At 39.4% G+C, this 24,906-nt stretch overlaps 1 protein-coding gene across 3 annotated transcripts in view; it reads right to left on the bottom strand.

The window, feature by feature from the left end:
* The window catches only part of CNTN6 (contactin 6), a 230,894-nt gene that overhangs the window by 126,097 nt on the left and 79,891 nt on the right, over window positions 1-24,906 (bottom strand). For 2 of the 3 annotated variants that reach the window (XM_048858290.2, XM_048858292.2), the window contains exons 3-4: window positions 20,110-20,236; window positions 9,030-9,205 (exon numbers count right to left, since the gene is read on the bottom strand). In XM_048858290.2, coding sequence (XP_048714247.2) covers window positions 9,030-9,205; window positions 20,110-20,236 — 303 coding nt within the window. The remainder of the gene's footprint in view (window positions 1-9,029; window positions 9,206-20,109; window positions 20,237-24,906) is intronic. The other variant, XM_048858291.2, reaches the window with a different exon arrangement.

Here is a 24,906-nt window from a genome sequence, read left to right as displayed (position 1 = left end):
AATGTGGACAGTCTGTGCTGCCTGATCCAAGAGTATTGCTTTCTTTTAAAACCCACTAATCTTGTACCTGAATTCAAGTTCCTGTGAATGTTTACTGGAGTTCACAAGTAAAAAATAAGGATTTCTGATTGTCACTTGACTTTTACATAGGAAAGGAATAGACCTGTGTTAATTAGAAATCATAATCACTTCTTCTGATTAGTAATGGAATATATGACAAAATGATTTTAATGTATTAGAAAGACTCTCATTTCAGATCCCTGATAAATGGGATGTTTTAAATATTTGGTCTGCTGTTTTCACTCTCTATGAATAGTCATGAATGATATTGTTTCACATAATTTGATTCACAACATAGTCTTTTTTCCCTCAGTATGTTGTTTGACTTGTCATTTCTGGAATGTGCTTGTGTACGTTTGGATCATTACTTGGAACTAAAAGAAATAATAATGGGCAAGGATGGACTGCTTTACTGGAACTGGTTATGGGTATTTCCCCCAAGCTCAGTTGTTTGCATGTACTTATTTTTCTTAAAACTGATGAAATAATTAAAGCAAATCCCCAGTGCTGGAGGGATAAAATCCCAGTTGAAACAGCACTCTGACAGTTCTTCATGACTTGTTTTTTTTAAGGAATTAAATGTGAGTTATATAATCTTCATAGACAAAAATAGACTGGCTTTATGAAAAACAACTCCTTCATATGTATGAAGAAAATGCCTCTCAACTCCAAAGCAGAAGAGAAACACTCACTGGTCAAAACTCTTCCATGAACTGGGATGCTTTTTCATCTTGTGGATTTTCTGATGTTCCTGTGCTTTCACCCTTGCTATTTCTGGCAATGAAATGACACCCCAAAGGCTGCTTTGATTGGCTCTGTGACAATTTCTAGAAACGCCATTTTCTAGTGGCATTATCACCAAGGATCCTGTCATTGCACTCTAGGTATCTAGGAGGATGCTGGCAGCGAACATTTTTAATGCTATGTTTATGACGGGAAATAGCAAACTAAAACTCTCAAGTCAGGGAAGCCTGCACCCATGCTAAATGTAACATCTTTGTTTTAGAAAATGCCATGTTGAATGCAAAACCAGCAGTTAATTAATGGTCATTCAATATTTGCACATCGTCACTCAGACTATGCTATAATTATTAATCTGATTGATTTTTCAGACTGAGTGAAGGGTGGTGAAGATGGGCCAAGGACTCCTTGGTGGCTACTCCAGCATATGAGTTTGAATAGAGCTGAAGTCCCTTTGCACCATTTGTGTCATGTTTTGGGATCACTGGGTGCACATAAACTCAGATTCCACGGCTCCAGCACTGACCTGCCCCTAATACTCCCCCATCACCACCCTATTTGAGGCTACTCGCTCTGCACTGCCCAAAGGAAATGCAGCGGCATCTCTGCATGGCAGCTCTCTTGAAGGCTTCCCCCACTCAGCAGTTAACCATGCACAGACCCTCATGCTAGAACTCTGCACCATGGCTAAATTTGTCACCTAGGTGATGATAAAATAGATGGCTGCTGACTCCTGACTTTGGAGGTGGAGGGGGCAATTCAGAATCTAAATCTAATTCTGGACCCATTTTTTTGTGACTGGCTGCAAAAGCGAGATCCAGGATCTGCTCCTTTGAACGGGTTGGAAATCCAGATCTGGATTTGGATTTGAATTATGCAGCTCCAGTTATTATCTAGATAACATTAACTGTTGAAAAGCATATTGGGCAGTGAATAATCAAAGCTGAATTGCGGTTTCTAATTTAAAAGTATATTCTTTATAGGGAATATGTACAATTTCCTTTCTATTTAGGATGACACAAACTTTCACCAAGAAGTATGAATAACCTAGGCATGGCCATGCCATGTGTCCTGCTAAAGCATCTATATCAGAAGTGGGCAAATATGGCCCGCGGGCCACATCCGGCCCGCAGGGCTGTCCTGCCTGGCCCCTGAACTCCCAGCTGGGGAGGCTGGCCCCTGGCCCCTCCCCCGCAGTCACGCCGCCGTGTGGGCAGTGCAGCTTGCACCTGCCCACCTCCCAGGCTTTTGAATAAGCCAGTCCTGCCACTCTGAGTGGCATGGTAAGGGGGTGGGGGGGGAAGGGAGGGGTTGGATTAGGGGCAGGAGGTCCCGGGGGGGGGGAGTCAGTGGACAGGCGGCAGTTGGATGAGTTGGAGGTTTGGAGTGGGCTTGTCAGGAGACAGGGAACGGGGGGTGGGATGGGATATTGGGGGTTGGGGTCCCGGGAGGGGGGCGGTCAGGGGATGAGGAGTGGGAGGGAGAGTTGGATGGGTCAGGGGATCTGAGGGGGGCAGTCAGGGGGCGGGAAGTGGGAGGGGGTAGATAGGGGGCGGGGGCCAGGCTGTTTGGGGAGGCACAGCCTTCTCTACCCGGCCCTCCATACCATTTTGCAACCCCGATGTAGCCCTCGGGCCAAAAAGTTTGCCCACCCCTGATCTATGTGTTCACACTCTCCTCTCTCTCAATGATACTGTCTTTTATTTTAATAATCTATGTCACTTCCTCCCACATAATATTCTTCCTGCAGGCTTTGATTTGACAGCTCTGTTTTTAATGAAGTATGAGAGGGAAACTCCAGCTGAATCTGAACACCTGTTTGTAATCTTATGGAACAATTGTTTGTTTCTCTAAGTAGAAAAAGCTCATAATTTCACAAATCTTGTCGAGGTGTGCAATGAATTTGTGGCCAACAAGTTTGAGAAGAGGGAAGAAGACATGAAGTTATTTTAAGTAACAGTAATTTACATTATAACTTATGGTTTTTACCTTGTAATAAGGAAACAAATAGACTTAAAATTCCTCTTCCCAAATATATTATGAGAATTATTATTTTTACTGAGATTATAATAGCATCTTGAGGCCCCAATCAGATATCAGGGCCTCACTGCCCTAGGCACAGTGCACACATGTATAATAAAATAGACACATCCAGTCACAAAGGGGTTAGCATAAGATATGAAACAACAGGTGTACATAAGAAACAAATGGAGGGAGGTGCGAAGATAGGGAATGGGAAAATGTAACAGTGAAATAATCAGGTTTCATACATAAGAAGAAGGAGTTACTACATAATTATAATTACTTCTACCATTGCTATTTATTTATATAGGGTTTGATTATGCCACACTTAAATCTGATGAGTAATACATTACTAGGGACCTGATCCTGAAGCTGGAACCAATTGGGCAGACCCCTGCACTCCCACAAAGCCCTGCTGAAGTCCCTGCAGACACAGTAGCAGGCGCAGGGCCTAGGTGAGTAGTCCACTGACATCAATGAGACCACTCGTATAGTAAGGCGTTGTTCTATGGGAGAGTTGTAGAACTGAGTCATTGTTTGTTTCAGGCACAAAAATACAAATGAAAACTTAGGACCAGATCCTACCGTACTAACTTTCAGAGTTCCCACCGAAAGCACTAATGGGATCCTGAGACACCCCAAACTCCTACTGATGTTTACGGGGCCTTGGAGTGGGCAATGTACCAGCTGGCTATGAAGCAATGCTACTCTGAAACCAAAGAAAAGTCAGCGTTTGATTTATCAAGGCCTTTCCCTTCATTTTATAAGAGCAGTTTTGTGACTCTACTTTTGCACCACAATTTTAATTATCTTTTGATTGGACCCATAGGTGGAAAACTGATTAAAAGCTACGAAGCTTTTGTATTAGGACTGGGGCCAAGAGCCATGCAGGTGCCATTCATGAAAGTGACTAGACTGAATGAATTAAAATCCCTTTCTGTCTTCCTATCTTTTCACCTGTCTGTCAAGGACTTTGTACTAGACCCCTCACCAAGGTGCCCTTGTGCCTTTCTCAATGTCTCTGTCTTTTCTTTCTGTAAACCAGGTTATGAGCCATATGTTCAGAGTGACTTTTTTATTGGGTGCTTTCACTTCAGTTTCTTGCTGCATTTCTGCCATCTCCTCTGATAATGAAGACTTCTACCTGAAATTAGGATCTCATATCTGTTTGTATTCCTCTTTCTTATATGTCTGCATATTAGTACGAATGTTTGCTGTCACTTGCTGGTTCATCTAGTCCATACAAATGAGAACTAGGATCTTGTATTCCATATTGGTCCTATGGGAAGTGTATCTCTGGGGATATGAAGCCTCAATAAACAAACTTCTTGACCTTTAATCTTTGGAGCTTGTGGTATATCACTAAGGGACTTTATCTCCCAGTGAATTAAGTTCTTCTGGTAGAATGCTTCACCAATGTAGAGTGCCAAAAACTGTGTATTAATGAGACAAAACCATTTAACACTATCCATATAGCCATAGTCCTTACTAGTTGTTGAATTGCTTTAGTTGCATTCAGTTATGTACTCCTTATGCAGGTTTTCTGGCCAGCAGAATTGCCTGTGAAAAGTCATTCGTGTTTTCCTTTAGGTTTTGGTTAACTTCACCCCTGATAACTGGTGGCCAGTTGCTGGTATGCTAATCTAGGAGTGAAAGAGTTCTCATAGTCTCCTAAGTAGTATCCTTGCTTTCCACTGCTGATTATTGTATTCTTATTTGTAGATCCTAATAATACTTGCCTGGCAAAGACAATGTCCTCAGTCTTCTGAGATCAAAGTCATCCTTCTGAAAGGAGTGGACCTGCTTTTGGCCTAGCACCACACAATAAAGTTAACTCCTACTCAGTTTGGACATATGTATCTTTGCAGTTTGCCTCAGATTTATTCTCACCTTCAAGTTCTTTGGCCAAATAGAGGTTTGTGTTTCTGTTCTTTACTTGGCAAAGTTTTCTCTTCTCTGCATCAGGGAGGTCTTTCAGTGGATGTTACTTCCAACACAAGCTCCGCATATGGAATGTGCAGGTGCAAGTGCTGGAGGAACCACCTAGGGGCAGAGCTCTTCCTGACCTGCTGCTCACAAACCGGGAAGAATTAGTGGGGGGAAGCAAACGTGGATGGGAACCTGGGAGCCAGTGACCATGAGATGGTCGAGTTCAGGATCCTGACACAGGGAAGAAAGGAGAGCAGCAGAATACGGACCCTGGACTTCAGAAAAGCAGACTTTGACTCCCTCAGGGAACGGATGGGCAGGATCCCCTCGGAGAATAACATGAGGGGGAAAGGAGTCCAGGAGAGCTGGTTGTGTCTTAAAGAATCCTTATTGAGGTTACAGGGACAAACCATGCCGATGTGTAGAAAGAATAGTAAATATGGCAGGTGACCAGCTTGGCTTAACAGTGAAATCCTTGCTGATCTTAAGCACAAAAAAGAAGCTTACATGAAGTGGAAGATTGGACAAATGACCAGGGAAGATTATAAAAATATTGCTCGGGCATGTAGGAGTGAAATCAGGAAGGCGAAATCACACCTGGAGTTGCAGCTCGCAAGAGATGTTAAGAGTAACAAGAAGGGTTTCTTCAGGTATGTTAGCAACAAGAAGAAAGTCAAGGAAAGTGTGGGCCCCTTATTGAATGAGGGAGGCAATCTAGTCACAGAGGATGTGGAAAAAACTAATGTACTCAATGCTTTTTTTGCCTCTGTCTTCACGAACAAGGTCAGCTGCCAGACTACTGCACGGGGCAGCACAGCATGGGGAGGAGGTGACCAGCCCTCTGTGGAGAAAGAAGTGGTTCGGGACTATTTAGAAAAGCTGGATGTGCACAAGTCCATGGGGCCAGATGCATTGCATCCGAGAGTGCTAAAGGAGTTGGCGGATGTGATTGCAGAGCCATTGGCCATTATCTTCGAAAACTCATGGCGATCGGGGGAAGTCCCAGATGACTGGAAAAAGGCTAATGTAGTGCCCATCTTTAAAAAAGAGAAGAAGGAGGATCCTGGGAACTACAGGCCAGTCAGCCTCACCTCAGTCCCTGGAAAAATCATGGAGCAGGTCCTCAAGGAATCAATTCTGAAGCACTTAGAGGAGAGGAAAGTGATCAGGAACAGTCAGCATGGATTCACCAAGGGCAAGTCATGCCTGACTAATCTAATTGCCTTCTATGACGAGGTAACTGGTTCTGTGGATGAAGGGAAAGCAGTGGACGTGTTGTTCCTTGACTTTAGCAAAGCTTTTGATACTGTCTCCCACAGTATTCTTGCCAGCAAGTTAAAGAAGTATGGGCTGGATGAATGGACTATAAGATGGGTAGAAAGTTGGCTAGATTGTCGGGCTCAACAGGTAGTGATCAATGGCTCCATGTCTAGTTGGCAGCCGGTATCAAGTGGAGTGCCCCAAGGGTCAGTCCTGGGGCCGGTTTTGTTCAATATCTTCATAAATGATCTGGAGGATGGTGTGGATTGCACCCTCAGCAAGTTTGCAGATGACACTAAACTGGGAGGAGAGGTAGATACTCTGGAGGGTAGGGATAGGATACAGAAGGACCTAGACAAATTGGAGGATTGGGCCAAAAGAAATCTGATGAGGTTCAACAAGGACAAGTGCAGAGTCCTGCTCTTAGGACGGAAGAATCCCATGCACCGCTACAGACTAGGGACCGAATGGCTCGGCAGCAGTTCTGCAGAAAAGGACCTGGGGTGACAGTGGACGAGGAGCTGGATATGAGTCAACAGTGTGACCTTGTTACCAAGAAGGCCAATGGCATTTTGGGATGTATAAGTAGGGGCATTGCCAGCAGATCGAGGGACGTGATTGTTCCCCTCTATTCGACATTGGTGAGGCCTCATCTGGAGTACTGTGTCCAGTTTTGGGCCCCACACTACAAGAAGGATGTGGAAAAATTGGAAAGAGTCCAGCGGAGGGCAACAAAAATGATTAGGGGACTGGAACACATGACTTATGAGGAGAGGCTGAGGGAACTGGGATTGTTTAGTCTATGGAAGAGAAGAATGAGGGGGGATTTGATAGCTACTTTCAACTACCTGAAAGGGGGTTCCAAAGAGGATGGCTCTAGACTGTTCTCAGTGGTAGCAGATGACAGAACAAGGAGTAATGGTCTCAAGTTGCAGTAGGGGAGGTTTAGGTTGGATATTAGGAAAAACTTTTTTCACTAGGAGGGTGGTGAAACACTGGAATGCATTTCCTAGGGAGGTGGTGGAATCTCCTTCCTTAGAAGTTTTTAAGGTCAGGCTTGACAAAGCCCTGGCGGAATTATTTGATTGGGGATTGGTTCTGCTTTGAGCAGGGGGTTGGACTAGATGACCTCCTGAGGTCCCTTCCATACCTGATATTCTATGATTCTATGAATGTGTCTCTGTCAGCCATCCTGCCTAATACTCTTGATCATGTGATTCATGCCAAGAACTGTGTAAAAATAACATGCAATAGCAGCCTGGCAGAGAATGGTCTCCCTTCCTTCTTCCAAGTGAAAAGAGACAGAAATTCCTTCCAGTCCTTCCTGCAAGCCCCATTTCTCTTTTTTCCAGGTTCCTCTTCTACTCTTCCAATGCTCCTTTCATCTTGTAGCTCCCTCCTTCCCCTACCCAGGCTGTGAGAAGAAGAATATTCCCAGAAATGTCAGGAAATCCTGTGGGTAGGGCCCAGATGCCTTTTATTTTTTCTACAGGCTCCCTTTTCAGGTAGATGTATCTTCCTCCTGGCAGGACAATGTGCTGGCAGGTGAAGAAAAGGAGGAGTTTCCCCTCATCAGATTTGGAGCTGGACTCCAATAGACACCTTCCGTTAGACACCTTGATTACAGGTATATCTGTGACATATATGTAGCCTTCAGCCTCCTCCTCTTAGGGCCTCCTGGGCATCTTCCTTTTCCTCTCTTGATCTCCTCCTCCTCCATTCATTCCCCAGTTTACTCCCAGTAGCCTGCCCTGCTTCCTTCTTCATTCAGTCTCCACAAACACAATTCTAAGATGGCTGTTCCACTACTTCTGCCTGACAGGGGTTTTGTTTTGTCACAAAGCATATTTCACCTTCAAGTGTGGAATTCATTTCCCATGAACGAAAGGTTACTTGCAGAAATATTTGAGAAAAGGAAATATAAAAGGGTCAGAATATGATGAATTAAAATTTAGTTTTCATTTGCCCAGCTCCGGAGACCAAAGCTCTTTACTTAAGAAATTCAGTGGGAAAACTATAAAACCCAGTACAAATGATAAACCAAATGATCAGCTTTACAAAAAAAATGTCTGTGAACCATCTCAACCTCTGATGTCTCCTTTGTATAACCTCTGTGACATGAGACTTCCTATGAGAAATGGAACAGGATTAATAATTAATACATTTACTGATGTCTGAAATAGTGACATAAGGTTGGCTTTAGAAGTATGTTTTATTAATGAGGTTTGAAAACAATTGCTTTCTCACAGTAACAGACGGTGCAGACCTTTAAACTGAAAAAAATGAGTGCAAGTAAAACGTGTGGCTTCCTTCAAGTTTCTTTTGAGGGTACCAACAGCATTCACTGACCACTCAAAAACGTGCAGAAGAAATAAAAAAGAGTTAGCATAATAATTCTCAAACTGGTTCAAATTGACATCTGCACCTGTACCCAACCTGGCTGAAATATGACACATTTCAGCACAGCAGAACAGTATCCTTTTGCACAGTGTATAGGGAAGAAGGGTATCTTACTGTATGTCTGTTACTGTAGCAAAATGTCGCTGAAGTAATTACCGGTGTGACATTTATGTGACTCTGTTGGATATCATTAAGTTGTAGCAAATGTAAAGCCTAGTCTTCCTGCAACTTTTTTTTACATGTGGCTAGGTGTGGAACTAGATAACTAATGAATATCACTTCCACCAAAAAAAAAATAAATAAAAGCCCTCTTAAAAAAACAACAAAAAACCATAACAGCTTTATTGAACAAAAGTAATTGCATTCATCTTTCTTGACCTTTCAATCATCAGTGGTAATTATTGTTTTCTGAGTGCTGTAAGGAATTGGAAGTCTGTTTTTGTTGTTAATGTTTTATGAGAAAATAGGGTTTTTTAAATTTAAGATAGAAAAGCACTGCAGAGGTAAATCCCTCCCTTTTATTGTGGTCATTGTGATACTTTAATTATCAAATAAATTACATTTCGTATACAGAATTACTTAGAAATGCTTTAATAAATGCAGTCTTAGCAACTTACATGCAAATTGAAGCTTTGCCTTCCTGCTCAGAATTGTTCCAAATGAATTTGTGGCCAAACACTGGTATGTTCCAATATCCTGTTTTGTATGTGGGTTATTGATTGCCAAGCTGCCTCCAACCAACCTGTAGTGATAACTCATGGTAAGATCAATATCTGTGCCATTTTGCTTCCACCTTTGAGGGGAAAAAAATCAAATTATGCTTATAATTTACAGAGCCTATTCATATTTATCAAATAGCGTGCTGTAGCATATCTGTAACAATAAAAGTATGGTTAAATATCAGAATGCTTTTTATATCAATCTTAATATTATCAATAATTCTATTGTTTAAAAATCTTTGCTGCTTTTATGTTAGTCACCAGCGTTCAACCAATATCTACAAAAAGTAATGATAACTTATTCATAAAAACTAAATTATCCATCCAATTGGGAGTGCAGAATATGCCTTCACGGGAGATACATTATTTTTATAATATAAATGGTATCTGAAAGTGTTTTATGGCCCTTGCATGTGATGTCATAAATTTGGTTATAGAAATGTTTTAGAGATATAAATCAGAAAGGATTATACTTCAAAAAGGAGAAGAAAGCGGAAAGGTTTTATATAGCATGTCTGAGATTGATAATGTAATAATGAGAATGCTGCTATTTTAAAACATGATTTGTCTCTGTTAGTCTGTTAAGTAGAAAGATTGTGTCTGCAACATTTCACAGCTACTTACAAATGTCAAAATAAACATTATACTTCACTGAAAATAAATATTCTTTATTTTTGAAAGGGAAATGTTCCAGGGCTTTGCCATTAGTCACATTAGGATGAAATTAACATAACTCAAGTTAAAGCCCAAAGAACTAGCATTCATATGGGTTGAAGCCCCTCAATAGACGCTGCTCCAGGGGTGGTCTTGATTAACATCTGAAGCTTTCAAAAAGAACAGGAGTACTTGTGGCACCTTAGAGACTAACAAATTTATTAGAGCACAAGCTTTCGTGGGCTACAGCCCACTTCATCGGATGCACAGAATGGAACATATAGTAAGAAGATATATATATATACAGAGTAGTTGGAAGTTTCCATACAAACTGTAGGGGGCTAATTAGTTAAGATGAGCTATTATCAGCAGGAGAAAAAAACTTTTGTAGTGATAATCAAGATGACCCATTTAGACAGTTGACATCCGATGAAGTGGGCTGTAGCCCATGAAAGCTTATGCTCTAATAAATTTGTTAGTCTCTAAGGTGCCACAGGTACTCCTGTTCTTTTTGCGGATACAGACTAACACGGCTGCTACTTTGAAATCTGAAGCCTTGTCCTTGCCTATACATAGGGTTTTAGCACAATTGGCTCCGCATGACCCTGTGGTTCTTCACCTAATCCAGTCTCCACACTCCACTCTACCCACTCTTCACACCCTGCACTGGCATGTGAAGGTGGTGTAGACAGCTCTGTGGCCTGCAAAGGATGTAGACACTTCCTGGATGGCTTAAGTGGCACGGATGCCTTCTGTGAGCCCTCTGCACCAGGGGAATTTTGTTTGTTAATTATCCATACAATCACAGAGCAAAATATAGAGTACGAATTAGCTTCAGCAATAAGATTATTCACAGTGATGGTAGTTTAGCTGAACAAGATTCTACAATCAAAAACTTGAAACAAACTTTTATACTTTCACCAGCATCTTCTAAACTAAAATCATTTCCCACAAATGTAAACACTGGAAGCTAGATCTTTAGCTGTCATAAACTGGCATGGCTTCATTAAAGTCAATAGGGCTATACCTGTTTACATCATCTGAGGAGCTGGCCCTGCTGTGTATTGCAAAATACTTTACATGAGCCAACCACTGAGAGGGTTTTCTCTATAGAATTTGATTGTGAGGAATATTTGTGAGTAGGAGAAAATGCTTCAAAGAATCATGTGAAATGTCATTGCATGCTGTAAGGAAAATCTTGACAAATATGTACAGAGAAAGACAAGAAACATGACCTTGGAGGAGGATATATGCTTTTAAAGATGAGAAGTGATTGATCAAATATCAAATCAATTGAATTTCATGAACAAATTCTAGTAGCTTTAAATAATTTAGCTGGATCCTCCATATCTCGGACTTCTGTTTTATGAATGCTTTAACATTAAGGAGTCTAGTGGCAACTGCAGAACATCAATATTTTGCTTGCCTCCAGTTGCTGCTAATTTTGATCCTTGAATTCCTATATCCTATTTTATCTTTCACATTGTTATCAGGACAAGCAGAGCTGTAGGTAATGGCCATCCATCAGCCTTTTACATGAAGCAGTTCTCTATATCACAGTCAGGATTTCACCATATTTCATAATTTGTGCACTGTGCATGCTCTCTGGACCTTGGTTCTCCTTTTAGTTTTCTAGCATAGGAAATACTGGTATATAGTTTGCCAGCTCTCTTTAATTTGGGAATCAATCACTGAAATAACTGCTGTCATCATTACATGGCTCTCAATTAAGCTCCATAATTGTTTTTCAACACAAATGCAAAGTTGTTGGCTTAGTTGCAGCAAATGAATTTTTCACAGTATCCCCATAATCATTCTAATAACCATGGTACAATGATTATTAAACTGTGCATATAGATCAGGGGTTCAGCTCCTGGTGTGGGCTTTTTTCCTAATTAATATGTTTAAATCAATGAAGGAACAAAATTAATGAATCCATGTGATTGCCAGACAAGTGTTTAATCATAGCCTGTGTGCCCTAATGTATTTATCTGATATTAACTATTCCATGAAGGATTATTTCAAATCATTTTTTAATATCTTTATATTAAGCCCAGTTGATCTAACAGTTTTATAAACCTTGTTGAATACAATCATTTAAAAATATATATTTTGTCGTATGTGGAAAACGCATCACTGAGTAATAATTTATCTTCAGCATATAAACCAAAAATATGCAAGTCACTGAGCTTGGTTTAAATATTTGCCTAGGAAGGAAATGTTCTCAAATTAGACGGACAAAACATGACCTTCAGTGAAGTAAATACTACACCTGTTTTATAGATTCATAGAGTTTAAGGCCAGAAGTGAACAGTATGATCATCTATTCTGACCTCCTACATAATACAGGCCATAGACTGTCCCCCATAAATCCTCCATCAAGCTCATAACTTCTGGTTGAGCTACAGCATATCTTTTAGAAAGACCTGTAGTGATAACTGGGCTTAGCAGGGCTTCCCCAGTTGTGAGCCTAAATGTAAGAAAGTGATTAACAGTTTTTAAAAAGTCACAATAATCTGTAACACTGAATATTTCTCAGAAAAAGTACAAAAGGGAGACAGACTCAATCAGGACAAATACAAAAGGCCTACAGATATAATTCAAGGACCATGTTAAGATTATGCCCTCGTAAACAACAGAAGCATGGGATTGAAAATCAATGAACCTAAACTGGTGTGTTGGAAATCAGGACTAATTGGTGGACAAAATAATGAGGGCTTGGGCTTCGTTTCCATCCATTTCCCCACTTTTGGGATCCTCGAAAAGATACTTTGGGGTGGAGGAATTAGTTATCATGGATGCTGGCTGACTAATAGATGGAGAATAAGAAGGAGTGAGTCTCTTCCCACTATCTGCTGGGACCCTGAAATCCACTGTGACACTATTGGAGATTCAACACTCTAATCTTGAGAGAGGTCCTGATGAGATTGGGCCAGAGAGGTGGACCCATAAGACATTTTAACCCCCTCTGGTTCCAACTAAATCCCAAACACTATCTGAGATGTAAGACTTTGTGTCCCTCCCTCGTCAGAGATTTTTTTCCCCCCTTCCCTGCCTTATTTCTTGTTTTTCCTATCCCTCTCCTTTTGCCTTCTGTTTAATAAGAGTCTGTCTTATCCAGCCAAAACAGTATACTTTTCAACACTGCTGTAAGCCTGTGACCAAAGAGGTGGCTAAAAGCAATGCTCTAAAAATCTCACTGCTGATACATGTTTGCCCAGTCTCAGAGTGCCTAATAAGATGGTCTAACGTGGCTGTATTTTATTAGCTGAGAGACTACAAGGTGACAATAAGCACTGGAGACAGAAGCTGCATTTTCTATGTTTCCTGTATGTGTCTTGTTTTGTCTTCTAGGAAATGAGATCAGGCAGCAAAAATAACAGCTCCAGCCCATCTCAACTAACCTTTTCTCTTCCTCCCCAAAAAGGATAGTTATTATCATCTAAGAGACAGCCAAAAAAGGGAATTTTCTTCATAAAAACTCTCTGTAGATAAGGGGGAAGGAAACAGGGGATAGGGGTAAAATGAAAGCCTTATTTAAAACTTTCCATTTCAAATGCTTTAAGTGTTTTTCCTTCTTTTCTGTATCTTTAATTTTAAAAAATTAAAAATATTTGTAATGGTGTGTTTGCCATGGTACTAAGCACGCTGAGGTCTCTGCATTCCAGATTCTGAGCACTGTTTAAAACTGTTTAATGCTGGACAATGACAGGGTTATGTTAACACCTGTGAGTCTTTGGGTCCATTTAATACAATAGACTTCCACTCTAGATTTAAAGACTTAAAGTGATGGTGAATCCTCCATGTCTCTGGGTAAGTTGTTCCAGTGGTCAGTTATCCTCACTGTTAAAAAACATGTGCCCAATTTCTAGTATGATTTATCTTGCTTTATCTTCCAACCATTGGATCTTATTATGCCTTCTGTGCTAGTTTAAAGGCTTATCAGATATATTCTCCATATGTAGACTATGATCAGGTCACTTCTTGACTTTCTTAAAGATAAGAAACACCCCTAACTGATGGTCTCCCATTAAAATTACTCTTGAGATCCATCAGTTAGACACTTTTAATCCATTTAATATGTAGTACATTGATATTGTTTAGTGCTATAATTTAATCAGAATATCAAGCAGTACTAAGACAAGTGCCTTACAAAAGCCTAAATATATGATGTCAACACAGTTACCTTTATGAACCAAATTTATAATATAATCAAAACGTGGTATCAAGTTCATTTGACAAGATCTATTTTCCATAAAACCATGTTGACTGGCATTGATAATAGTCACTTTCTTTAATTCTTTAACTTTATCTAAACTATAGGTTTCAACATTATAAAAACACAATGTTTTGATTGCACTACATAGGTTTTTTTTTTTTCCCTCCTGAATTTTCATTCCACAGGAAATGTCAAAATTTTGGCTTTTTATTCTAATATGGAATAAAAACAAAATTTGAAATGTCAGAACTTCTTGTAGAATAGCAATTCCATTTTACACCCAGCTGTAGGTTCTACACAGTGCAATAGTCTGCCTGGGTGCTACTCACTGCAGGACTGGGGTCCTGGTTTGAAATTAATCTCGTTAGAAAATATCCTCATAGCAGCTCTTCACATATTGGATTGCTTTCTATATGCTACCGAAAAATGCTAGCCACTATCATAGAAGGAAGGAGGGTGAGATTTGTATTACCATTTTTGTTTTAAAATATACATTGGGAGTTTATTAAAAGCATTAATTAGAGCATCCACATTACCTCTCTTTGATCATTGCACCTGAACAAGCACTATCCATAGATCCAAGAAATCATGGACTTTCAAATCAGATGTGCATAGAAGCAAAATCTCCCCTTTATCTCAGTGAGATAGAATGGATTCTATGAGGCATGTTACTGCCAACTCAGGTCAATCAAATTATTATTATTGGTCCTTATTGATGCTCTTTTAAGTGCTTAAAATATTTATGTGCAGCTCAGTGGCACTCACTGAGGCATGGAAGTCATTCCTGTCTTTGAAAACATTCAAGACAGCATTTCCATTCTAATCATTACAACCAAAAGCCAAACTGATCAGTATAAGGGCTGGGCAAGCACACTACATTTTTTGGAAATCGGAAGTGGCTCCGTACAGCACAATGAGTGCTATAAGTGGTGCTTAATAAAAAAAAATTGCACTGTACAGACTTAAAAAACCCTATCTGTTGTAGTAATTTTCCTTCATTTTCCAATCTAAGATGAAGTTTCTAGAATAAGCAAATGGCATCTAGATCCCCAAGAGCCACCAGAATCTCACTGTCAGTAAAAAGAACAAGAACTGGGGCAGAGACTGACCACACAAGCATGGCTTTCCCGTCATTCCTCCTCCATTTCCCCCATACCTTCACAGTACCTAAACCTTGGTGTAAGCATAATCCATGTTCCCTAGTTAACTGGACATGGGTGGGATGGGGACTGATTCAAAGCCCACTGCAGTCAGTGGGAGACTTTCCTTTTATGTCAGCAAGCTTTGAATTAGGTCCTAAATCTTCTCCTCTGACCTCCTACACCTCTCTATCGTCTCTCTGAGGTAGCAGCAGCTTCATCAGAAGCCACGTAAGCATTGGGCATTCATTGCTCCCACTAGACCACTTTTACACCCTCACCGTAGCATCATGTGGAGGCTCCTCGCTAATTAGAAGACAAATAAATGTATTAGGCATGTAGCTGATTGAGGTTATATTGATAATTAAGTCATGAGATTAAAAAAGTACACTGTAAGGGCAAGATTCTCAGTTTGTATAAACTATATCTAATTATGTCAGCTGATTATCTGGCCCAATGTATTTACCAACCAACACAAAATATGTGTTTTAAGAATATCTATTGTAACAACAATATCTTCTGTAGAAAGAGCATTTTCAAAGCCTTCATTATTAGAGTTCTGTTTTTGTCGTACATCCTTTGGATTCAGCTGGAAAATCTCCTACACAACTCTTTAGAGGAATACAGTTCTTTTTTGTGATCAATATTTATTTATAAGCCAGATAGGCTAATGCACATGAATGATCACAGAAACAGGGGAAAAAAAAGTCTGACATGTAGTGACTAAAACAGAGGGGGAAAGGATACACAGATGATTTCCGTTTCATTTTTATTTGACATAATTCACTAATGTTTTTGATATGTTCTTAACACCATGTCCAACATATAAGTTTGATAGTTGCCTAATTGCTAAATTCATTGCTCTAGGCAGCCTACTGGAGATAGATATTTATTTTTAGAGTGATCCTGGCGACAACATGTTAGACAAGGGGAAGGCAACAGAAAGGATTGATCCATCAGTCATTCTCAGATTTTTCAATAGTATGAACAATACCTAGAAAATGTCTTCTCAGATTCACTGGGCACAGTAATGTGAACTCCTTCTATTTAAGATGCTGGGAGAAGCAAAGCACCATCAACTTCCATTGTAATCAACAGGACCTGAAGGCTCTCAGAATTTAACAACTCAGTGAACTAGTAATATGTAAAGTCTGTTGCCAGTAAAACAACAAATGCCACTAGTCGCTACACAGCATATAAGCCAGATGCCATGCAGCCTCACTTTTTTCTTTCAAATCCCTCCACAAAACCCAATCCTTTACTATGGACTTCCACTCCTGTGCTAGCTTCCCCTCCCCTCCGACCCCACTTCAATCACAGCTTTAAAATATCAGAATTTATACAATGTTACTAATATATAACATGGGTTATATCCATTGTAGCTGTTTTACCCTTTGTTTTTGCTTTTCCCAACACTTTTACTTGTCTGTTACCTTTATCTGGATTTGGATTTTGTTTGGGTCATTTTATCTTATCTGAAAAACACCATTACAAATTATGGTGCAACACACACACACCACAAATGAGTAAAATGTGACACTTATTTACTTACTTACTTACTTATTTAAACACATATCTTTTCCTGACACGTGTAATCAAAGGATGTGACTTTCAGACTCACATGAAATTTTATATTCAGTATGCAAGAGAGCTCATTTAATCTCTTGCACTCCGTGATAGGAAAAAATGTCACGTGTCGCACCTGAACAATCATAAGTAATCACCCACAGTTCAAACAGGAAATGTATAAGTATCACAGAGAACTATTTATGAACAATCCTCCGAGTTTTTAAAAAATAAAAAAGAAAAACAGAATAATGAATACATTAGAGAAAACCATGATATGCTCATAGATACTTTGCAGTCAGAAAAAGAGGCTAAGTATATTGGTAAAATTATTCATAGTGAATTATTGACTCCACTCTAATGAAAATACTCAAGTGCAGTGAATTAGAAATTATCTTGCAAGCCTGTGTGACATTTTTTCCTTTCATCAATATTATATAAGGTACAATAGAAATACTGGGCCAAATAATGTTATAAACAACCAACTTTGTTGGACATTAAAAGGCATAGTAGGGTATTAGATTGTGAGGTAATATAACTGGATATTCATGTTGTTTTACTCAGTATCTAAAGTTATATTTCTATCTTTAGTTTTGTTTTCATTGTAATCTGGTCTGCATTCTGCTATTTCTAGCACAATGTGGAATATAGTGTCTCGGTTTTTTACTTATTCCTTATGCCCATTTCAGTGTGTGCATGCTCTCTCTCTCCATTGGAGAGAGAGAGAGAGATTGGTGTGGTTGTTAAGCATTATGGGTTTTTGAAAAGAAGTTGCAAAAAATTATGACTAGAGTCAACAGATATTTTTAAAAGTTATAATGAAAATCATATAAAAAAGACCTTTAGGAAACACTAAACATTTATTATTATTAATTATTATTATGTTATTTTCACATAAGCATATTTCTTTATATAGAAAAGTATCAGCTGGCAAATTATATTATATATAACTTTATTCCTATTGTAATGCTTCTGTGTTTATGAATCAAAGAAAAACTTTGCAGTAGTCCTTGCAATCCTTAACTCCACACTCAACATAACATATTACTACAATTTCATACTGTTTTTGATTTTTCTAGATGTAACTCCATTTACTATAATTGAGTTACTCCCGATTTACACCAAAGTAAGTGAAAAGGGAGCGAGAGAAAGAAAACAACACCAAATTATTTTTCCTATCTCCTGTTCATTCCATTGTATTTTGGGGTGGAATGAAAGTAGGCGGGGTGTGGGGTAAAGGAGATAAGGTGCATGGAATGCGGGAAAGAGAGAAAGTGAGAAACAGAATAATTGAGAGGAGGAAGAGGGGAAAATAGGAGAGTATGGGGTGTGATTGAGAAGAGTTCATATTCCAAGTGTGTGTGTTCATAGGGACATCCCGGGGAAGATCCACAATGGATCTGTGACAACTCACACAAGTTGAGGATCTGCCTCAGTAAGTGTGAGGTTCTGAAGGCTACTACTGCTGCTGCAGAGACTGTTTGTGCATATGTGTGGAGGAGAGAGAATATAGTGCAGGCCTGGGCTGGGGATTTTCACAGGCTGCCGAGGAAGCTCCCTCTTCCCTAGTTCATTGAAAGTGGGTGAGTAGATGGATTGGAGAGCCTGGAACTCAGTGACCTGAACCAACTGATGGCCAGGCTGGTAGATAGCAGGGGTTCATGGGATGAGGGCTGGAGGACATACATAGTGAGCGGTGTGGTAAACCCAGGACAAACAACTACAAAAGGGGGGTAGTAATTGGTCCCAGGGGTTTAAAAGGCCCCACCCTATCCACTGAGGAGAGAGAACCAGGGGGCAATAAGATTCAGCTGGAAAAGGGGTTGCTAGGGAACCAATTAGGTTCAGCTGACTCCAACTACTTGGGACCTTTTTAAACCCTCCCCTGGGTGGTAGGAGGGGGAGAATGAGGGAGTGAGAGGAGTAGGGAAGTTGCTAGTAGGCTGTTTGCAGCAAGACACCAGACCTTTCCAATAGGGAGGCTGCACTTGCTCCCCAGAAGAGAAGGAAGACCAACACAAGAGTCTGACTGAGGAGAGAAGTAGCAGGACCTAGTGCCACCTATAAGGATTTGCCTTGCCCCAAACCTGAGTCTCCAAGGCGAAAAAGGGACTGAGCCTACTGAGACGAACAAGGCGAACAAGGATACTCTTCCAAAAAATGGAGGAAAATTTACTTCCTTATATATAAAACTCTGAAAAGATTTCACTGTGGTACATTGGCACTTAAGATGCAGAGAAGCCAAGTTCCCAGTTGCTACTGGCAGCTTTGCAGGGAAAACCTTCTCTTCATATTTAAAAGTTATTGAACATATTCTCCAGTTCATTAGATAGCACTTGATTTCCTTCAATATTTTGCATGCATGATTTCTCATTCCTCAGTTTTCTTTTTCCCAAATCTTTGCTTTAACCCCCTTTAATGAGGAACATATAGCATCCTTTTCTAAACTTACAGCTTCTCCTTTTATTAAACTCAAGTTTCCAGAACATTAGAGCAACAGGCTATGTTTAAAATAAGAGTCTAAGGTTATTGAACAAACAAAAAATGCTCAGGACCTAGATTTTATTAAGTGAGCCTATTGGGTATAGTAAGCTAGAAATCAGAACTGTGCCATGCTGTTTCTCTAAATAAACCTTATAAATATATACATGAAATGTTAGAATTAGAGATAAGCAGCAAGACTTGTGTTTTTTGCATTCCAAGCTTTTATGATGAAAGTTTTTGCAAATACTTATGCACAGCAAAATGCTTTTCTGGTTTTCACAGCTGCTCTGTGGATTTTAAGTAATGTTGTAGGTTTTTAAACACTTTATGGGAAATGTTCAGTGATGTGTTTTCTTTATGTTAAAAGCTCATGAAATTACACAAGTGAAAAATGACATTTTAATGACATATACTACACAAAATTGATGTGTTTTGTGTATTTTTTCACCATCTTTTTTTTAAAGAATTCTGAACAACTCAGGCCTGATCCAAACCAGTGAAGTCAATAGAAAGATTTCCATTGTCTTCAGTAGGATCTGAATCCAGCTCAATGGGATGTATTCTTTCCCAAGGGCCTAATTTTTTGTTTGTTTTCTTGCCCGTACATATGGTTTCTTAATAATATTTTAAACAGTGGTTTCTTTGAGCAGTTTATATTGTCGTTATGTTTTTTTTTAATTTAAATATCTAACAATTGTGACTCAAGTGAAGATATTCCATTTTTGAGGGTTAGATTGTGCCACTTTTACCCATATTGGTGAGTATCTACTAACAAAGGTAGTCCCATTGACCCCTTAATACCATTGGTGTGTGTGTGTAAGCACTCACCAATGTAAGGGATGTGCTACCGAGCTTTTGATCAACTATAGTTTAAAACATTTACAGGGAGACCACACAGTTGCAAAGCTGACTTCACCTGTAGTATGGCAATGGATATCCTTTGGCTGTACAATTCAGCAGTATTTCTGGGTCCTCTGAACCAATAGAATAAGTGATGTCATATGGCTCTTGGATGAAAATAGGACTGTGAAGAGTATCTTCCTCTGTGAAATAAAACAACAGTTTAAGATTAGCCTTTATGTAGGTGATAAAAAACAAACAAAAACCAGAGCTTCCAAGGTTCTTCCCTTTATTTAAAACCTAACACACTGCAGACTATTGGGCATCAGTCTGCGGGTTTTTCTGTAATGGAGCAAACATTTAAAACCTCATTCCAGGGGATTTGTGGTTTATTTACATAATGAAAGTGAAGAGTAGCTTGTTTGCATGTTTCCTACAAAATTATGTGGATGTCTATTACATCTACTCCCTCTCCTCTGAACATCACACTTATGCATAAAGATTATGGATAGAAGCTGAGAAGGACAAAGAGGTGTCATTCTATCAATCTATCTTTAGTACTTGTATGATGCTCAACACTGCAGTGTCTGAAGGCCTCAAAATCTTTAATGTATTTATCCTTACAGTACCCCTGTGAGGTAGGGAAATACTATTTATCCCCTTTGTAGAGATGGGGAAACTGAGGCACAGGGCAACTCAGTGACTTGCCCAAGGTCACACAGGAAGTCTGTGACAGAGCAGAGAACTGAGCCCACATCCTAAGCTAGTGCCTTAACCGCTGGACCATCCTACCACTCTAAAATGTTTAAAATTACTTTGATAGTGCTCAGCAGTTTTCTGTATGCGTTTTTGTCTCAGTATCATTTTTTTCTTGGAAAATGATGATACATTGGTTACATGTCGTGTAACATAAAGACTATCAAATATTGCAACACACTTAAGTATACATGTAGGTCCTGATCGTGCAAGTAGAACTTAGCTTGCAACTTGCGGGAATGGGGCCTTATAAAGTATACTGCATGATTGGTTTAATCCTCTTGATCCTCTTGCTCTTATTAAAGCTTCTTCTAGTCACAGATGAGACCAGAATTTTACAGTTTCATGGATCTAAATCCAATAATGTTTGACATTTGCAATAAGTCCATTGAAAAGATATGATCAAATGAAAAGCTTGTATATTTTAACTTTATCGCTTAAAAGCTTTTAAAGGATTGCAGCTCATAGATTAATATATACTAAGGTCAGAAGGGACCATTATGATCATCTAGTCTGACCTTTTGCACAACGCAGACCACAGAATCTCACCTACCCACTCCTGCAAAAAACCTCTCACCTATGTCTGAGCTATTGAAGTCCTCAGATTGTGGTCTAAAGACTTCAAGGAGCAGAGAATCCTCCAGCAAGTGACCCGTGCCCCATGCTACAGAAGAAGGTGAAAAACCTCCAGGGCCTCTTCCAATCTGCCCTGGAGGAAAATTCCTTCCTGACCTCAAATATGGTGATCAGCTAAAGATTCACCAGCCAGATACCCAGGAAAGAATTTTCTGGAGTAACTCAGATCCCACCCCATCTAACATCCCATCACAGGCCATTGGGCCTATTTACCATGAATATTTAAAGATCAATTAATTACCAAAATAATGTTATCCCATCATACCATCTCCTCCGTAAACTTATCGAGTTTAATCTTAAAGCCAGATAAGTCTTTTGCCCCCACTGCTTCCCTTGGAAGGCTATTCTAAAACTTCACTACTCTGGTGGTTAGAAACCTTCGTCTAATTTCAAGTCTAAACTTTCCAATGACCAGTTTATATCCATTTGTTCTTGTGTCCACATTGGTACTGAGCTTAAATAATTCCTCTCCCTCTCCGGTATTTATCCCTCTGATATATTTATAGAGAGCAATCATATCTCCCCTCAACCTTCTTTTAGTTAGGCTAAACAAGCCAAGCTCCTTGAGTCTCCTTTCATAAGACAGGTTTTCCATTCCTTGGCTTATCCTAGTAGCCCTTCTCTGTACCTGTTCCAGTTTGAATTCATCCTTCTTAAACATGGGAGACCAGAACTGCACACAACTGCAGCTGATCGTCAAGACAGTACTGCAGGAAAGGGATGCTCTATAAAAGGCTTTTAAACATTTTTGAAGCCTTTTTAAAGACTTATAAGAAGCAATCTCCCATTTCCTGTTCCCTGGTACAGTCTTTGCTTGTTTGTTTTATTGTTTTCCTATTTAGTGATTAATTATTGATGCTGAATAATATTCTGTGGGACAGTATTGGTAACAATCAGATAAGACTATAACTATTTATGTACTATAAGTATTGTTAGATTTGTTATAATTCGTTTCCTTTCCTACACTGTTGGTATTGTGCAGAGCTCTCGAACAGCTTTTTGTTCAACCCCAGAAGTGCCTGCAGCTGCTTTTGTAAAAGTGTAACATCATGTTGGCTACCAATCTTTTTAATGGACAGTTATATCCAGATACCACTGGCCTTGTCAGGATTCCGCCCAAGGTTAAACACAAGTGTTTCTGGTATATTTTAATGTTAAAATCTGCCCTTGAAGAAATTCTGCCCACTAATATAAACTATATTCAGTCTACACTTCAGGAATTACATAAAAATTCATAGAACTCAACCTGACTGTGAGTGTATTTTTATGAGTAGCACTTGGTAGAAGTAGCCTTCAGGAGAGATGGAGTTAAACTGTGAGTGGTAGTCCAAAGAGATTGATTTATTTTACACTGCAATAGCTGTTTGGGGAGACACATCTCATTTTTTTAAGAGTATCTTGTATTATAAAGGAAATGGTAGGGGTATACATACATTAGATACAGTAGAAAGATAAAATACATCCACCAAGTTTAGGATATAAAGCTAGAGCTATACAATATTTCAAGCCAGTAAAACAGCTAAGATGAGCCGGTAGTTTGAAGGTAAACCATTAAACTTCTCTGAACGTTATATGAGATATTATAAGTGACATAACAGACCATAAAATGAAGTAAATCATACGAAAAAGCATCAATTTCCATAACTGTTTACATTCTGCTGAACTTTGCAGGCTATATCTGAACTTGAATGAGACTTCAAACATTTCTTCATTTAGCCATCTCTAGTGAACATAAATTAAGCTTCCCCAATAATATAAAGCAAAACCAGTGACAGGATGCAAAAGATAGCAAAGCAAAAATATAACTGAATACAGTCATTGACACCACCTCACCATTTGCCTTTAGTGGGACCACTTGTGCTTTAACATAAGTATGTACTTAAATACCTTGCTGGATCAGGGTTTAAATTCAAAAATTATTATTATTATCATACCACATTCTGCTAGGTTCTGTGCAAACACAGAACAAAAAGACAGTCCCTTCCCCAGTCTCAGTAAATATCTAAGTAGGGCTCTCATTTATCTCTACTTCCTATGCTGTCCAGTTTGCTTTTACTAAAACTACAGACATTTTCCATATTGTAGAATGAAATTTCCCTGATGCTAGTTGAGGCCTTGATAATTCCGTCCCATAAGGAAGGAATCCAATTAAGAGCATCTGGAGTGACAGATAGCAGAGGAGTCACTGTGAAGGTTGCTCCCATTTCCCTCTGTCCTCTTAAAGTGTCTCTACAGACAGGTGCTCGATGAGGTGAAAGACTGGGGAGAAAATATCCCCCTCCAAGTCCATTAGCAGCAATGTATGCAGTAAACCCCATCACATTTTGAATATCCCTTGGGGTGGATGGGGAGCCAATGGTTGGGACCACAAAAGACCACAGTCAGCTGTGTTACCATGGAGATGGGAGCTCCACTGAAGCATTGGGCCTCCTTATAGATGGCTTCTACTAATGTCCACAAAAAATTACACATATATTTTTTGGTTTAAAGGGCTGAGCTCCATTTATCAAATTCCTTGAGGGGCAAAGCAGGTCAGACTCATTCCAGAGGATGCAATGCAGAGTTTGCCACAAATTTGTTCTCATTGGAAAGGGACAACAAGGCCCCAGTTAAACAGTATTTTTTTTTCAATAACATTAAAAAACAAACCCACTCGTGTATTGTAAAAAGATATTGGGGGGAAAAAGAGACGCCCAGGTGACTCAAACATCTGCCCTAGCTACCTTCCAACATATTAAATATACTGTTCTTTTGCTCAACATTTCCTACAATGCTACTTTCCCCCAACTTGGCTCCGCTAGATCTTTCTCATACTACCCTTAGTAGGACATTTGTCAAACTGACCACACACTGTGTAAATAAAATTTATCAATACTCTCTCTCTATGTCTGCTGCTTTCTTATTTTTACTACCTTTCTGAAATTTCAGATTTATTATTCCAAGGGTTCAGCCAAATTATCTCTATATTGCCTTTCCTTCAGTAAATACAATGTGCTTTTCTTGCCTTGTGTGTTAATCTACACAGACCTTTCATTGTTATTATCTTCCTATGGCTCATGGCTAAATTTTTCAAAAGCACCTAAGTGTTTCAGAAGCATTAGTGCCATTTTCAAACATGATTTTGGCCCTTAGAACTCTAAATTTCATTAAAAGTCAATGGGACATAGACTTCCAAGGGCCAGACTTACAAAGGTATTTAGGTAATTTAAGATGCAGATAGGTGCCTAGTGGGATATATAAAACCACCTGTGCAGGTTAGGCACCTAACTCCCATTGAAAGTCTCTGTACTGCAGTATGATGTCAAATCAGGATACACTAATTGACGTGATCTAAAAGGTCCTTTAAGGGAGACATGTGTTACTTACCCCTATTAGAAAGACTACCCAGGTATTGTGCATGACTTTTTTTGTATATTTCTGAAGATGGCTTCTCTGACATGAACCTCTTGATGCCAACTAGCAGAGAGCACAGGGGATCCAA

The sequence above is a fragment of the Caretta caretta genome, chromosome 7, assembly GCF_965140235.1.
Source record: "Caretta caretta isolate rCarCar2 chromosome 7, rCarCar1.hap1, whole genome shotgun sequence".
Classification (NCBI taxonomy): domain Eukaryota; kingdom Metazoa; phylum Chordata; order Testudines; family Cheloniidae; genus Caretta; species Caretta caretta.
This window is presented reverse-complemented; position numbering and strand designations above follow the sequence as displayed.